The 18,330-nt window shown below is 39.2% G+C and overlaps 1 protein-coding gene and 1 long non-coding RNA gene across 2 annotated transcripts; both read right to left on the bottom strand.

Annotated features, from left to right (window-relative positions):
* Positions 1-26: 26 nt before the first annotated feature.
* On the bottom strand, positions 27-1,012 carry LOC134812043 (zinc finger and BTB domain-containing protein 41-like). The gene is made up of 2 exons (XM_063819230.1): positions 619-1,012; positions 27-511 (listed from the first exon to the last, which is right to left on the bottom strand). Exons 1-2 carry the CDS (start codon positions 1,010-1,012, stop codon positions 27-29), a joined length of 879 nt encoding a protein of 292 aa, XP_063675300.1.
* A 627-nt stretch (positions 1,013-1,639) lies between these two features.
* LOC134811712 (uncharacterized) lies at positions 1,640-6,225 on the bottom strand. The gene is made up of 4 exons (XR_010159845.1): positions 6,105-6,225; positions 3,470-3,598; positions 2,764-2,974; positions 1,640-2,300 (listed from the first exon to the last, which is right to left on the bottom strand). It is a non-coding gene; the product is annotated as an uncharacterized LOC134811712 (long non-coding RNA).
* Between the last annotated feature and the right edge of the window lie 12,105 nt (positions 6,226-18,330).

Below are 18,330 nucleotides of genomic sequence, written 5' to 3'. Positions count from 1 at the left end.
TGACAAGAGGCGTGATCTTGATTTAGTCAAGACTGAAAATCTACAATTCCAGTGACAAGAGGGGTGATCTTCCTCTTTTTGGAGAGTTGCTGAGAGCCCTCCCCATTATAAGAAGAGCAAGACTCTGTGTTTTGGTGAATTGTAAGCTCTACAAAGTCAGTGTACGACTGGTTTGTACAGGGAATATGCATAGAGAGATCGTCCTTATCTCTGAAGAAGGTGGAGCAGGCTTTACACTCGAACCTGGGTAGACAGGAGTGCAGATCTGTAAAGTGCGTGACCATCATCTCCCGTGTTTCACACTGGCTGCCACACTCCCAGCACTTAAACGAGCTCGCTTCTGATTTCTTGCGGGTCCACGTTTGTTTGGGGTGTGTTTTAAGGTGGGAGAGGAGCTCGTCCTCTGTTTGAAAGTACTTGTTACACCCCTTTCTAGTGCAGATCAGCGTGCTCTCCCACGAGTGACAGCTACTCATGTGAGATGTGAAGGTTTCTAGAACATCCGACACAACTGGACAAACTTGCAGATTAACAGGGAGCAAGGGTCGTTGCCATGGACACGCTTAAAATGCTGTTTAAGATAGATCGGGTCGAAGAAAGTTTTGATGCAAAACGGACATTTGCTGTAGTTGATAGTTTTCTTGTGTGTTTTCTGCATGTGCTCCATAAGCTGAGTGGTAGATGTGAAAAATGCCTGACAATCCGGACATACCTTTCTGTCGTTACAGTTGAAAGTTGAACTGTGTTTTTTGGTGAAATGATTCTCGAGATCATATTTGTGCATGTAGCGCCGTTCGCACAGTGAACACACAAACTGTTTCTCTTTGACATGAACACTTTTAATGTGGCGTCGGACGGAGGAGATGTCTTTGAAGGAGGAACTGCAAGTGGGACACACTTTATTCTTCTTGTGCACGTTAATGGTGTGTTGTCGGAGATCTTTCTTCGAGTTGAGTATTTCAGGGCATATGTAGCACGGGTATTCACCTTCTTCATTCCTTACTTTTATCATTCTGCGAGTTGTACAGGTTAGTGGAACATTACAGAATATTTCAAAACAATCACTCAGAATTGCTGGCAGGATTATATTATCATATTCAATAAAAATTAAAAACATAGTGAAATTTGTAATGTTCCGAGACAATAAACACAAGGTTTTAATGGTCTAATAATTGTCGCAAGAAAGAATACTGTAGCCTCAGCTGTTTCCCAAATTACAGACTCCCAGATCCCAACTTAACTAAGGTACCCCCTACGTTATATATGGTAAGTGGTTACCTCATTGCTCAGTGGCTTAGTTGGTTAATCGGCTAGTCTACTGACCTGGAGGTTGCGAGTTCGAATCCCAGTTGGGCTAAAGTCTCAAAAACTGAAGGGCAGCCGTCACTCACTAAACCATGGTGTAAATGGTAGTGGCTTTCGTTAGAGCTGGGAAAATAACAGAGTGCATATGCCTGGGCCGGCATGCCGACTAATCTGTACCGAAAGGACCTAACGATACACGAAAAGGAAATCGGCCCCTTGTTCCTAGCTTGCTCGGTTCGCCATGTTGTTGTTGTTGTTGGTTACCTCACTTTAGTTTAGTAGAGGGCAGGGAAGTAGTGCATGTATTTAGCTCAGCATATTGGTATGTATTATAAAGGAGCACACTTAGAACATAATACATTGGTATTCTTTCCTGCGACCGTAGATCGATATGTAATCAATTACAATGTGTAGAGAACCATTACTAATGGTGTAATAATTACTAATGGTGTAATAATGGAATAAATAAAATTTGTACAGTCAAACACCCGTTTATTATTGGCTCATATTGCAAAACAAGGACTCATGTAGATCTGGTAGAGGATTACAGTTAATCAGAATATATTTGGCATTATGCCAAAAGGAATTTGACCATACTTCATTGATACAGTAAATCTTTGAATACTGAAATACAATAAGATTTAAGATTACATTCTGATTGGGTCAGATCATGACATTCTCAACATTATGAAGTACTCTGAGTACTAAATACTCCATTTAGGCCAAAATAAATGTGGAAATTTTGCAACAAAAAAAGGTGGATTTTTCATCTGAAATACAAAAATACCCGATATGTCATTGTTTGAGGTAAGCTGTGCAATAATACAGCAATTAGACCCGACCTCACTTTAGAAAATCGTTATTAATTATTTCAATACTGCTTTAACGCAGATCAGCATTCTCTCCCAGCGCTACAGGAGTAACGCTTCAGGAGTAACGCTTCAGGTGACATCGTGATTTTCCCGCTTTTTCTTTCTTCCGCCTGTGCTTCTTACCTGCAAAAAAAGATTCGTATTGAATATGTATTATTATACAATACATTTGATACATATTATAATCATATGATAGTATTGCGTTTTAAGGCAATATTATATAGTAGTTTTACACACAGTTTAAATAAATGCGAGATATTCGGAAATAAGCAATGTTATCAAAACTTTGCTGAAGTTGAACTATTTATTACAAGCTTCAATCAGTTAACAACTAACAACAAATCATCATAAAAACACGATGGAATAAGTAAGTTATACCGTAATTATTTAAAAGAGGGGATCGAGAGGTTAATTAATTACTAATAATTAATAATTAAAATGGAATTTATTCGTGAATTTAATTGTAGCTACTGGATACGGTACAGACTTGTCAGGAACAAACATGGCAATATTATATAGTTACATACACCTGTACCTCCCCACTATTATTTAACCAAGTTTACTGAAAATAATTAGTTGAACTAACCTTCACCGTCTTCATGATCCCTCCTCTTCTTCTTCTTGCGGTGACTGGATGAAAGTGAATTTTTTACATCTCCCCAGCCTCCCTGGTTGCAACTTGAAAGCTGAGATCTGTTCGTAGGAAAGCGGGTTCAAGTCTCGCTGCATGGAGGGAGGCTTCCTTAACAATCCAGTTAGTCCCTCAGCATCGCTTATGGTTTTTACATCGATCTTACCTGAAAAATGACAAAATTTGTTAAAATTTCTCAGTTCTCAACTATCAGGACCCATCAGGTAGCTACCAACGATAGAACGATATAATATATAACATTCTCACTCACTGACTCGGAACATTTATTATCTTTTCAAAGAGGGCAAGAATAAATAAATTTAGTACCAATTCTATCTCAAAATGATTAACTATTACTATCGACAGCTAACTGAGCAACAATGAAACTTGCATCAGCTCAGGGATGATCAATTAGATTGTTAGTGTTATATATTATAATATACATATAATATAGGCAGTATCTAGATAGCCCGACCCCTGTCCGCGGACAACTGTCCACGGACAACTGTCCACGAACACCATCAGATCATATTAATGCATAATAACAGTATCCCCTGAATCAAGCAGGGTTCACATCATCGATCCTCGATGGGATTCTACTTACCACTACAAAAACCCATATATAATATACGTATTATTGACAGTTAGCTGTTAAATAAACCTTCCACTGAAGTCAAGAAATCGCTGAGGTTTTCCTTCATTTTCCCTTTGCATAGTTTGTTGTAATCCGGCATGAGTCCTGTCTGGTTAAGGAGATCACCTTGTGCAGTTAGGTGTCCTTGAGGTAACTCTGAAATAGTTACATTACTTGAGGTAACTCTGAAATATTTACATTACTTGAGGTAACTCTGAAATATTTACATTACTTGAGGTAACTCTGAAATATTTCCATTACTTGAGGTAACTCTGAAATATTTACATTCCTTGGGGTAACTCTGAAATATTTACATTACTTGAGGTAACTCTGAAATATTTACATTACTTGAGGTAACTCTGAAATATTTACATTACTTGAGGTTACTCTGAAATATTTACATTACTTGAGGTAACTCTGAAATATTTACATTACTTGAGGTAACTCTGAAATATTTACATTACTTGAGGTAACTCTGAAATATTTACATTCCTTGGGGTAACTCTGAAATATTTACATTACTTGAGGTAACTCTGAAATATCTACATTACTTGGGGTAACTCTGAAATATTTACATTACTTGAGGTAACTCTGAAATATTTACATTACTTGAGGTAACTCTGAAATATTTACATTACTTGAGGTAACTCTGAAATATTTACATTACTTGAGGTAACTCTGAAATATTTACATTACTTGAGGTAACTCTGAAATATTTACATTACTTGAGGTAACTCTGAAATATTTACATTACTTGAGGTAACTCTGAAATATTTACATTCCTTGGGGTAACTCTGAAATATTTACATTACTTGAGGTAACTCTGAATATCTACATTACTTGGGGTAACTCTGAAATATTTACATTACTTGAGGTAACTCTGAAATATTTACATTACTTGGGGTAACTCTGAAATATTTACATTACTTGAGGTAACTCTGAAATATTTACATTACTTGAGGTAACTCTGAAATATTTACATTACTTGAGGTAACTCTGAAATATTTACATTACTTGAGGTAACTCTGAAATATTTACATTACTTGGGGTAACTCTGAAATATTTACATTACTTGGGGTAACTCTGAAATATTTACATTACTTGAGGTAACTCTGAAATATTTACATTACTTGAGGTAACTCTGAAATATTTACATTACTTGAGGTAACTCTGAAATATTTACATTACTTGAGGTAAGTCTGAAATATTTACATTACTTGAGGTAACTCTGAAATATTTACATAACTTGAGGTAACTCTGAAATATTTACATTACTTGAGGCAACTCTGAAATATTTACATTACTTGAGGTAACTCTGAAATATTTACATTACTTGAGGTAACTCTGAAATATTTACATTACTTGAGGTAACTCTGAAATATTTACATTACTTGAGGTAACTCTGAAATATTTACATTACTTGAGGTAACTCTGAAATATTTACATTACTTGAGGTAACTCTGAAATATTTACATTACTTGAGGTAACTCTGAATATTTACATTACTTGAGGTAACTCTGAAATATTTACATTACTTGAGGTAACTCTGAAATATTTACATTACTTCAGGTAACTCTGAAATATTTACATTACTTGAGGTAACTCTGATATATTTACATTACTTGAGGTAACTCTGAAATATTTACATTACTTGAGGTAACTCTGAAATATTTACATTACTTGAGGTAACTCTGAAATATTTACATTACTTGAGGTAACTCTGAAATATTTACATTACTTGAGGTAACTCTGAAATATTTACATTACTTGAGGTAACTCTGAAATATTTACATTACTTGAGGTAACTCTGAAATATTTACATTACTTCAGGTAACTCTGAAATATTTACATTACTTGAGGTAACTCTGAAATATTTACATTACTTCAGGTAACTCTGAAATATTTACATTACTTGAGGTAACTCTGAAATATTTACATTACTTGAGGTAACTCTGAAATATTTACATTACTTGAGGTAACTCTGAAATATTTACATTACTTGAGGTAACTCTGAAATATTTACATTCCTTGGGGTAACTCTGAAATATTTACATTACTTGAGGTAACTCTGAAATATTACATTACTTGAGGTAACTCTGAAATATTTACATTACTTGAGGTAACTCTGAAATATTTACATTACTTGAGGTAACTCTGAAATATTTACATTACTTGAGGTAACTCTGAAATATTTACATTACTAGAGGTAACTCTGAAATATTTACATTACTTGAGGTAACTCTGAAATATTTACATTACTTGAGGTAACTCTGAAATATTTACATTACTTGAGGTAACTCTGAAATATTTACATTACTTGAGGTAACTCTGAAATATTTACATTACTTCAGGTAACTCTGAAATATTTACATTACTTGAGGTTACTCTGAAATATTTACATTACTTGAGGTAACTCTGAAATATTTACATTACTTGAGGTAACTCTGAAATATTTACATTACTTGAGGTAACTCTGAAATATTTACATTACTTGAGGTAACTCTGAAATATTTGCATTAATTGAATGTAAGAATTTGAATAATGGCACACTATGTAAAATGCAGCCAGTAAATAAATCTAAAAATATGTTTTTACTTATAACTGAGATACTTAAATAATGCAAGCTGTATGTATTATGCAATAATGATGATGCTCGAGGTACCTGCTGGTGACGTATGAAGATAGAAAGGAGAACTTTTCACTTTTTTCTCCTCTTGAACGTGATTAGCATGTTTATCTTTTCCTTCCAGCGTTCAGCTATTTAATACATCACAAGCCTTCTATAAAAACATTATTATAACAAATTAGGGTGACTCAAATAACATAATTTCTTAAAATTAATCAAAAGCATCATCTCAAATAGCTACGCATTTTTGAGGTTTACGAAAAAGATTAATGAAATCAATCTGATGCTTTAGATGTTAGTTGGACAGAATAATACAATTTTAGTAGAAAAGAAAGTTTAGTTGTGATCTATTACATAATTTCGATATAACGGCTGCACCGTACTATACTGTACATATTTTTATATATTTACAACTTGAGAGTGTGTTTGATAAGAAATGTTGAGTGTGAATTAGTGTGGAAATAAAAAAGACTGGATATCTCCTGCTCCTCATTTCAGACGAACGGATGCTGGATTTATGTTATGTGGACCAAAAATTTGGAATGAACTACCCTACTCAGTGAGATCATTATCATCTGTAGAATGTTTTAAAAATGCGCTCAAGACGTTTTATTTCCACCTAGCTTTTGATAATATTTCTAATATTTGTCCATAAAGTCTGAACTGATATGAAAGTGCATAATCTTGGTATTTCAACATTAAGTCTCGCTTGAATGACTTAAATGTACATCTTTGTTGGGTATATTTTAATGTCGAAGCGTGTAATAAATGTTAGAATTTAAGTTTGGGGCACAAAGTTACTTGGGGCACACTTGGGGCACACTTGGGGCACACTTGGGGCAGAAGCAGTTGGGGCACAGCTGGGGCACAGCTGGGGCACAGCTGGGGCACACTTGGGGCACAGTTGAGGCAAAAAAGTGACTTGAAGCACAGTTTTTGTAAACTAAACACACTTGGGGCACAAAGTTACTTGGGGCACACTTGGGGCACACTTGGGGCAGAAGCAGTTGGGGCACAGCTGGGGCACACTTGGGGCACAGTTGAGGCAAAAAAGTGACCTGAAGCACAGTTTTTGTAAACTAAACACACTTGGGGCACACTTGGGGCACACTTGGGGCAGATACAGCTGGGGACCAGCTGGAGCACACTTGGGGCACAACCAGGAAGTTAACACTAACAGCTACCAAGCACCAGGAAATTTCTCTTTCAGATATCAGGTTAAAAGATAGTACACGCACAAATGACGGCACGTTAGACACAGATACCTAGCTCTAAGAGCTATTAAATCACCAGGAAATTCTCTTTCAGCTTTCAGGTCCCATCGAAGTCACCCACCACAGAGCTAGGGATTCCAATTCGCTCATTCTGACACACTGATAATGAGTAGTCTTGGTACTTCTCCCTCCAGTAACCACTTTTCAGGTCTTTTCAGGTATTTTCAGTTACAACAGCTAATTCATAAGGGCTGACACACGCTAGACACAGGCTCGTGAGTTAGGGATTTCAACTCTCTCACTCCGACTTTGAGGACACACTGATTTTCCTGGCACTTCTTCCTCCAGTAACCACTTTTCAGGTCTTCTCAGCTAGACAGCTAAGGGCTCATCTTGAGGCCATCACATATAACCTAGGATTAGGGGACGGGGTTAGCGTTTGCCACACTCTTCATTAAAATGTGACTTGACGCTCTACAATCATCTAGTAGCAGCAGAGTTTGACGGGCACCCTTACTGGTTCTAATCAGTTTCTACAGCGGAAGATCTCAACGCTCGAAAACAGTTCATCTCGGACATCCTGCAGAGATGCTTTATCACAGCCTGTCCCATTACACAGGGAACCCTTAGATCTACAGTACCCTGGTGGACAGCATAGCTCACTAAAGCATAGCGGACCTCTTTAGTTCTGAGCGCAAAGCTAACTGGACCAGGAATAAACAACAATTCAATGCTTCGGGGATGCAAATAGGACATACAACTTTTAACATACAAACTTTGGATTCAATTTGTTGGCTCGATGTTACATGGTAACAATACAGGACAGACAGTCCTCCTTCAGGTTCATTGAGGAAATCGTACCCGCTATTTGCGTTACACATGGCACGTTATCTGGACTTTAAATGATAACTTAGGATCCCCATCAATCATTAATTCCTCTCAGATTCCCAGGCTGCATTTAAAGCGCTTAACAGCACCAGTTTTAACTCCAGGTTTGTTCTGAACATCTCAGATCAACTCAACTCACTAGGTATTCACATCGAGTAGAACTTAGATGTTCCAGGACATGAAGGAGTATACGGTAAAGAATTAGCGGACAAATTCGCAAGGGGCGATCAATCCAACAACATCCCCATAGGACCAGAACCCTTCCTCCCACTTAGGCCACACTCAGCGACAAAGGAAAATCACACTTCAGATGTTCCTCCACAAATATAAATACAGGAACTTTCATTTTTCTGGAACTCACATCAGATGCTAACATGGCCGCTGTCAGGATAGGTCACAGCCCACTAGTTTATTTTCAGAACGTGGCAAACAACGTCAACTTCGAGATGCAAGATTGTGAACACTTTTAAGGAGAAACAGAAACATCCCATCACTTCCTCTGCAAGTGCATCCAGATCATGACGCTCAGAATGAGGATAATTGGTAAACCCCTACGGAGGATCTTAACAACAGTAAACTCAACCATATCTTCAAATTTGTGGAACAGTCAACAAGACTGGATAGGGAAACCTCTTTTGGGTAACCTCCTTGGATTCTTCACCGGGAACTTTCGCTAAATTCCACACTAGGAACTCAACCTTGAACCTAGGCCCATCTTTGCATAGAGACATGTCTCCCAGGCTTTGAACTTGCTTGGAAGTCCCTTGTCTGCCCGCAGAAGTACTACAACGGAATAGGGTTTGCTCTGAGCCAGCTAGCGACAGCTTCAAGACTCCAGGGGTCAGTTGCATTGATATTTATTATTTTATGATTTCGTATATACTTTGAGAGTCCTGGCGTGCAGCTAGCAGGAGTTGCATTCTGTGGGCACGGCGATAAGACCTCCTTCTTAAAATAGGAGGCCAGAAACCGTTGACCAGAACAAAGAGAGAGAGAAGTTCCCTTGACGGATGTTACTCGTCTAAATTTCTTCAAAGTAGCGGAACCGCTTTCTTCTCGAAATGTTGGCCCGAGGCAAGTGCTACGAAGTAGCGCGCCGGGCTAGTCCATCAACAATGGAAAATTAGTTCCCTAAACGTGGTAAATTTCTTGCCCCTCTGTCTCCCCGGGGAGAAATAACTGTTGCTCTTAAGATTTTGAACCGATGTATCCCACAGCATCTGAATATCGTTGACAGCTGTATGATAATCCATTTTACTACCCAGCTTCTTCACCAGTTTTTCAGCTTCACCACCCATTCCACCTGACGTTGAAAAAACTAACGATGTGAAGCTTCCTTGTATCACGTCGTGACCCCCACGGTCGTTTCACTATGGTGTAGAGTTTCCACGATACAGGTGGAGCCGCGCACTTGCGTTGTAGGGGGGGTGTCATGTCCGTCTATGTCCGCCTATGTCCTGTCCTTTTTGGATTCTATGAGACAACGGACGTGATTTTTGGGACATTGGCGGACACGGACGGACATTGGCGGACTCGGACGGACATTGGCGGACTCGGACGGACATTTGCGGACCCGGACGGACATTGGCGGACTCGGACGGACATTGGTGGACATTAGCGGACATTGGTGGACATTAGCGGACAAACATTTTGAGAATTTTTCGCAACTTCTATGTATTATAAATCCAGATCTATTTGTGTCGTCAACATATCTTTGAAACAGTTACACAGGGTACACAGTAGGCACAGTACCTATTTAACGAAGTATAGGGAATATAACTTATTAATCACACTAAAGCTATTAATAGCTTTAACTTATTATATCAAATTATATAGGGACCCAGGAAAAGGCCCCAGGAGGAGGAGGAGGAGGACTGGGGAGGAGGAGGACTGTTGAGGACTGATGAGGAGGACTGAGAACGAGGAGGAGGAGTAGGAGGAGGACTGAGGAGGGGAGGAGGAAGAGGACTGGGGAGGATCAGGAAGACCCAGGAGGAGGACCCAGGAGGAGGAGGAGGAGGAGGAGGACCCAGGAGGATGACTCAGGAGGAGGAGGACTCAGGAGGAGGAGGACTCAGGAGGAGGACTGAGGAGGACTGAGAAGGAGGAGGACTGAAGAGTACTGAAGAGTACTGAGGAGGATGGCTGAGGACGATGGCTGAGGAGGATGACTGAGGAGGATGGCTGAGGAGGATGACTGAGAGGGAGGAAGAGGATCAGGAAGACCCAGGGGGAGGAGGAGGAGGATGACCCAGAAGGAGGACCTAGGAGGAGGAGGAGGAGAATTGAGGAGGATGACTCAGGAGGAGGAGGACTCAGGAGGACTGAGGAGGACTGAGAAGGAAGAGGACTGAGGAGGATGGCTGAGGAGGATGGCTGAGGAGGATGACTGAGAGGGAGGAGGAGGAGGAAGAGGAGGAAGAGGACTGAGGAGGAGGAGGAGAAGGACCCAGGAGGAGGACCCAGGAGGAGGAGGAGGACTGGGGAGGAGGACCCAGGAAAAGGCCCCAGGAGGAGGAGGAGGACTGGGGAGGAGGAGGACTGTTGAGGACTGATGAGGATCAGGAGGACTGAGGACGAGGAGGAGGAGTAGGAGGAGGACTGAGGAGGGGAGGAGGAAGAGGACTGGGGAGGATCAGGAAGACCCAGGAGGAGGACCCAGGAGGAGGAGGAGGAGGAGGACCCAGGAGGAGGAGGAGGACTGAGGAGGACTGAGGAGGAGGACTGACGATGACTGAGAAGGAGGAGGACTGAGTAGTACTGAGGAGGATGGCTGAGGAGGATGGCTGAGGAGGATGACTGAGGAGGATGACTGAGAGGGAGGAGGAGGAGGACTCAGGAGGAGGACTCAGGAGGAAGAGGAGGAGGAGGACTCAGGAGGAGGATCAGGACTTAGGAGAAATAAGAAGGAGGACTGAGGAGAACTGAGGAGGAGGAGGAGGAGGACTGAATAGGAGGAGGAGAAGGAGGGGGACTGAAAGAGGACTGAGGAGGAGGAGAACTGATGAGAAGGATGAGGAGGACTGAGGAGGAGGACTGAGGACCGAGGAGGAAGAGGAGGAGGATGAAGAGGAGGAGGAGGACCCAGGAGGAGGACTGAGGAGGAGGACTGAGGAGGACTGAGGAGGATGGCTAAGGAGGATGACTGAGAGGGAAGAGGAGGAGGAGGACCCAAGAGTGAAGAGGAGGACTCAGGAGGAGTAGGAGGACTGGGGAGGAGGACTGTTTCCATTTTTGTCCGTTTTTGTTCATTTTTGTCCGTTTTTGTCCGCTCTATTTTTTGTCCAAAAACATGATCCCCCTATAACAGCAAAAATTGAACATTTTATTTAGCAATTTAGGTGTCCATTAATGTCCGCTAATGTCCGTATATGTCCGTCTATGTCCGTCTATGTCCGTCTATGTCCGCCTATGTCCGCCTATGTCCGCCTATGTCCTGTCCTTTTTGGATTCTATGAGACAAGCGGACATAGACGGACGTGACACCCCCCCCCCCATTGTAACACCGTTTTATCTCATTTTTTTGAAACTGGTACATTGCGGGGATCGATTTGCTTGCATTGGAGGCCGGAGGGGCATATATTCCCTAACTCAAATATTGGGAGAACCATTTGAAAATCACCCTTGGCATTGTGGCTCCAAGTTCAAATATAGACTATCTATACCCAGAAAACCTTACCACCTGCCGGGCTCGCTAAAGGTGATCGATTTTCAACAGCACGTTTGTTGTCGCGCGTCACATCAAGTTCACCAGTTTTCGCACGCTGCATTTAGCCTAGTAGTCATGACAACGACATTACTTTGCAAAGTTTAAAAGCTACGATCTTTTATTTAGCCCAAAATCAAACTTTTCGGTTTAATTCAGAATCTAAGTTGTCCCAAATTTGGTTCCTGGGGAGCTAACTTTAAATTTACGAGACGGAAATTTTGTTGAAAACCGGAAGGTTCTATCTATTTTACTTTTGGAGATATACCCCAGCCGGTAGGGTTTGCTGGGCCCCTACTATGACTGCGCCGTTGCAGGTGGACAGGCGCAGTTTTTGTTGTGCAGCAGTGTTGCAAGAGAATAAAACCAACTTATTATCAATTATGTATTAATAAAATCAAGAATTTTATTGACTATATTTTATGACGATGAATTGTAAATTTCGATCAATTTATATTTATTCGGTCTCCAATTATTGAACTGCGGAAGCTGGTTGCCTTAACACTGTTGACTATAGTAATAGTATAAAATCAAGAGGCTTATATGACTGAATTGTCAACCCGTGATTATTAAACAATTAAATAAATAATCAATTAAACAAATAATCAAAGTTTTAGCACATTTTACAGCAAAAAATTTAAACAAATGAAAACATATAATGCTCTTAGTGGTAAATGGCCGTTTGTTCTGAGCTGTATGATTTTTTGACAGTAAAACAAAGTATTTTAGTAAAACAAAGTATTTTATTTATTAGCAGTGCAATCAATTCATATGATATAATTATAAGAATATAATATTAGTATGTCACACCTATTCAACTGTTACGTTTGAGTAGTCTAACTAGGACCAGTGGTGTCGATTAACATTTAATAGGTGAGTCTAAGTGACACAAATGGAAAATTTTAAGAAAAGACGGATCAAAACACAGATCCAAGGACAAGGAGACCCCACTGCAGGACCATACATGCTATTAACTTGTGCCATGCACAATGTGCATGGCCCAAAAAGGTTCCAGTTGTCCAGGAAACTGTACGTAGCTGGTCAACTAGTTTTGAATTCAGACTAGGCTTGATGAGTTCTGGGGTTTTTAGAGGTAAGATTTGATGGTGCCAGGTTTGTTCAGGCGGACATGGAAATTATGCGATGAATATATAGGTATATAAAAATCATATCAATATACAATCAACTAGCGGGGCAAGGAATGTACTGGCTGGTAGCTTTTGTACACACCATAACGCTAGTCTGGTTGATTAGTGACCAAACTAGAGGCGTTGATAGGAAGGCATTATAATTTGTGGGTGTAAGAGGGAATATTTGGCATGCATTATTCTAGCAGCTATTTTGTAACAAATGGTCTTTACGATTATTAAGGACGGTAAGTATTTTGGGTGTTCAATACTAAATCCTGGCTGAATGTCTAAGTGGGGGCCCTGATATAACTATTGTACTAAAAATTTGATCATAATGCTTAGGGTCTTTATTAGAATTCAAATTGGATACAAAAATAGGATCTCTTTACACTACACTACACTTACTCACTCACACATCACATTTAACTTGACAGAGGAATACGCTGGCAGAGTAAGTCGATTTGGTCATGAAATTTTGGAGGTCAGGTGGAATCCCTGCAGGAGCCTACGAAAATTTAAGGTTACAAATATCAAAGTCTTTATTTGTCCAGTCATACACGGCATGACAATGCTGGTTGGAAAGTAGTGAAGATTTCAGTTTGGATTTCAGGCAAGAAATACTAACAGAACAATCAAAGATTTTAAGGTTAGGGGTTATTATATTCCATATTTTCGTTGACCTCGTGTTATGGTTGTCTGGGGGATCCGGTTTGTTGATAATAAGCATTGGTTTCCTGGAAGAACGAGAATACTCTTCGTACATAGACATAGGAGTAGAAACGGAAAATAAATGATAAACATGATTTATAATTTAAAAACTGTAAACCACCAACTGATTATCGCTTAAATTTAAAAAAAGGTATAAAAACAAAAACCATCATGTGCATGCCGTTAAGCAGCAGGACATGGCTCACTTGGGCCACAGCAAATCGGCGAAAATGGGTTCGGAAAAGCCACTATTGACACTTGGGTCTTTGCTCTTTCCGGTGGTGCGCTGGGCCTTTTGAGCTGCCGTCCTGTCAGCTGAAATTACTACTAATCCAAGTTGAGGCAATCAGCCGACGAGCGGCTTTTATGGTTATATATGATATGTTTAATCTGTAATAAAGATCAAAATTCAAATTTGTATTCGTATTCCTTAAAAATTTGTATTCCCTAAGACGCGATCGCCTGTAGTAATAGTAATACGCCCAGCCACAGGTTTACTGGGACTCTTTGAATTTTATTAACAATGAATTTGAGTTGGTTTCATTTGTATTATTAAAAGTTGCTGGAAATGCAAACGTCCAGGGGAGGGGCATGGTTTTGAAAATTCGGACACACCCGGGGAGTAGGGGAGTCTGAAAATTTGTGATTTTGGCGGACGTCCTAAATAGCGCTCATACTTAATCGCTCGCCCAAATTTTAAGAAAATTCTTGTGAAAAGGCCCTTTCGGTATGAAATTAGTCTCGATTGGTGTATTTTTGGACGCTGATTCCGAATCACCCCCCATGACTTAGGGTACAAATGCTTCCCTGGAGAGTTATCTGCAAAAAACCATTTTGGTCACGTGACAGGCTAGTAAAACATGAATTCGATTGTTTAGGGCTCGGGTTAGGGTAACGGTTGTGGTAAGGGTTATGGATAGCTTCGGGGTTATGGTTAGGGTTAGGGTTAGGATTAGGGTTTATGTAAAACCGTTTTGTACGGCTGCAATACCATAAAAACCAAAGTCACGTGAAATTTTTGGGCGAGCGAATTAGTAAGAGCCCCTAAATAAAATAGATAAGATGGCCCCTTATATTAATAATGTAACTACATTAATTGACGATGTCAATTCATCGCAGTGCAGCTCGGTGAGGCCCACAGCCCTGTAATAGTAAAACAAAGTATTTTTTAGTAAAACAAAGTATTTTATTTATTAGCAGTGCAATCAATTCATATGATATAATTATAAGAATATATAATATTAGTATGTCACACCTATTCAACTGTTACGTTTGAGTAGTCTAACTAGGACCAGTGGTGTCGATTAACATTAAATAGGTGAGTCTAAGTGACACAAATGGAAAATTTAAAGAAAAGACGGATCAAAACACAGATCCAAGGACAAGGAGACCCCACTGCAGGACCATACATGCTATTGGCTTGTGCATGGCCCAAAAGGTTCCAGTTGTTATTACTGTTCACACTTTTCTCTCTCTTTCGTGACAGAATACTTCTAACCGTGTTTACCTTTTCTAGCAATGACAAGCAAAGGAGGATAACCGATTGGACTGGGGAGGAGTGAAACATTGGCAGCACACTACCGTCCAATCGGTAAGTATTTATAATGTTTAGTTATTAGGTATTTATTTGGAATTGGTTTAATTTGGTGGTAAAGTTATTCTATTATGTAATAAAGTATTTTGTTTTACAGGTTTTGTACATACAACAAATACGGGTTTTATTGTTCAACTAGAGGCCATCTAACAGTGATAGCAGGAAGTTGGAAAACGTTCTACGCAACGACCGGACAGTGGCACTTTGTTTGTGTGTTATTTAGACTACAATTTAGAGACTAATTTAGAGACTAATTTGAGAGACAGTTTTAGAGTTTTTTTTTTTTTTAGTCGAACTATAACTATGAGTCTTCGTGAGATACCAGTTTTAGACGACAGCGCTGATTACAGCACATGGAAGAAGAAAGTGCTAATATGGCAGCTTGGCACCGCAGAATCAACGAAACAGCAAGCTAGTAAGCTGATTATGAACATGAAAGGTAGACCACAGGAGGTTTCTATAAACATGACATTAAAGGTGCTAGGAGCAGAAGATGGAGTTGATAAACTCATTGCCGAACTGGACAAACTGTATAAGAAGGACAGTACTCAGTCTTTATTTAAGGCAATAGATGATTTTGAGGGATACAGGAGAGGAGATGGAGAAGATATAGACAACTACATCTTGGAATTCCAGAGGAGGTATAAAATTCTCAAACAGCTCAGAAAGAACGAAGATCTTTACGATGACATGGTATTAGCGTATAGACTATTAAATCAGGCTAGCCTAAACGATGAACAGGCGAGATTAGTTAGAGCAACTTGCACTAGTACATTATCCTATGACTTGATGCAAGAACAGTTAAAAAGGACGTTTGGAGATGGATTCACAAGGAACGAGAATCACTCTAGTCTACCTTTTAAAAGTACTCCTATGGAGGAAATGGTAAAGCAGGAACCTGTCTTTCTAGCTGAGGATTACAAATTGGGGTCTGACATTCACTGGACCAGAAATGGGGATCAAAGGAATTTCACGGGTCAAACAATGAGAGAAGAAAACAGATATAACCCTGATGCTCAGGATAGAGGACAGCAAAGATACAACTCATATGCTCAGAAACGAGGACAAAAGCTTTATATGAGGGGGAGTAGTAGTCCCAAGGTATGTTGCTTTATATGCCACCAACCAGGTCATATGGTTGCTCAGTGTTCCTTTAACACATTACCCGGATCTGAGGATGCTGACCTTGGAAATACGGAATGATCGAGAGAGTTAGCAATACATAAAAACCTTTGTTCAGAGTAGATTTTGAAAAGTATCTTGATCGAGAAACAAGAAGGCAATCAAATGAATGTTTTGTGTCGTTAAATGTATGAGTCAAGAGCGTTGAGTCAAACAAAAGTCAATGTTTCTATTTTAGGAATTGTGAGTTTATTCAGCTTTATGTTTTGTAATTTGTTATGTGTCGTGTTTTAAGTTTTTATCGCATTTTATTGTCGGATTCTATGATAATAAATATAGAAATGAGTCGAATATTTTTTATAAGATCAATTATGTCTGTTTATAAGAAATAAGAGTAATATTCAGTATGTAAATTCAGTTCCATGATTCGTAGAATCGTGTTTTAGTCGTTTTTTACGAGTTAATTGCTGAGCAATGTCAGGAGTATATATTATTTCGTCTCGTCAGTTTTTATTTTAAGTTTGTATATTTCATTTTAATTTGCAAAAGAATGTGGTCCCAGGTAAACATAATAATATATCTGCGTATATAATATGTTTGTAGCTAATTTAGGGAGCTAATCTACTTTGCTGAGTTGTTCTTTTAGTATTTATCTCAATTATTTACTCGTTTTATGGGGACGCTTTTAGTTTTTGAGCTATATATTATAATCTCTCGGTGAGTTTTTTTTTTTTTTGAGAACAAAGGATTTTCTGTGTTGCTAGTAATTTTGAGCTCGTAGGTGTAGAAAGTACTTATAGTGTTAGCATTTGAAAATGCGCGCGCGCGCGGCATTTATATTTTAGCGGGGTTTTAAAGAGATTTTAATATGACTTGTTATGTTTTTCTCTGTAATAAGTTCCGAACAGTTTCGTCTCGATAGGTCACTCAAGGTGATAATCTGAAGACATCTGATGCTCCAACGGGGTTCAGAATAAAACAAATATTCAGAATAAAACAAATATTATATTCAAATCTCTTTATTCAACAATATTAAATCATTATAGAACCTAATTTGTGGCTTGATCGTTATGTTAGGGCTATTCTGTTAGCTGATGCTGACAGGCACTGCATGGGGCAGAGACTTAGGACCATTACGCTGGAGGCTTACAATGACCCTTTTTGAACCCCATGGCAGTGCTAGTTTTATTATGGTACAAATTGTAAATCGAAGTTATGAAAACGATCAAGTCACTCCTGTTTTACACTATCAACAGCTATTTAAAACAACCTAGATTGTACAACTCACTTTGAAGATTAAACTGTAAAGTGATGAGTGATTGGGCTCATTAAACATTTTAGTAGCGGAGACATGCGGATCAGCTTCTTGAGGTTCTAATAGTTCATTCAGACAAGAAGTTTTATTTTTTCAAATTTAGTCGTTCAAGCTGCCTGAGTTCAGAAAGTTTGCCAAAGGGGCCCAGGTATTCTTGTCACCTTTACCCTGAGACGAGAGAATAACTTTTTTTACCTTTGATTTGAATACACCATGAGTGATTTCAAGGTCGTTCAGTGCCAACATCTGACGGAATGAATTCCAAAGGCAACTAGATTTGTAAACGAAACTGTTTGAGGGCATGGTTGTTATAAGAAGAGTTTCTTTGCCGGGTCTTTTAGACAAACAGAAAAGTTCAAATAGTGCAATTGGTGTTCGATATTTAAAGACTTTAAAAAGTTCATTGCAGCAGTGATACGCGTATAAATTATGCAATGTCATGAGTGATTGACGGGCAAAAATTGGCTTGGTGTGCTCTCTCTCAAAGAATTTGCTAGTAAGTTTCTGTTCACTGATAGGTCTAGTCCTAGCACATGTCATAAATTTATCAAGGTATGCTTTTTTGTCACCAAACATGATACGAAC

Source organism: Bolinopsis microptera, chromosome 2, assembly GCF_026151205.1.
Source record: "Bolinopsis microptera isolate Bmic1 chromosome 2, MBARI_Bmic_1.0, whole genome shotgun sequence".
In the NCBI taxonomy this organism is placed as follows: domain Eukaryota; kingdom Metazoa; phylum Ctenophora; class Tentaculata; order Lobata; family Bolinopsidae; genus Bolinopsis; species Bolinopsis microptera.
This window is presented reverse-complemented; position numbering and strand designations above follow the sequence as displayed.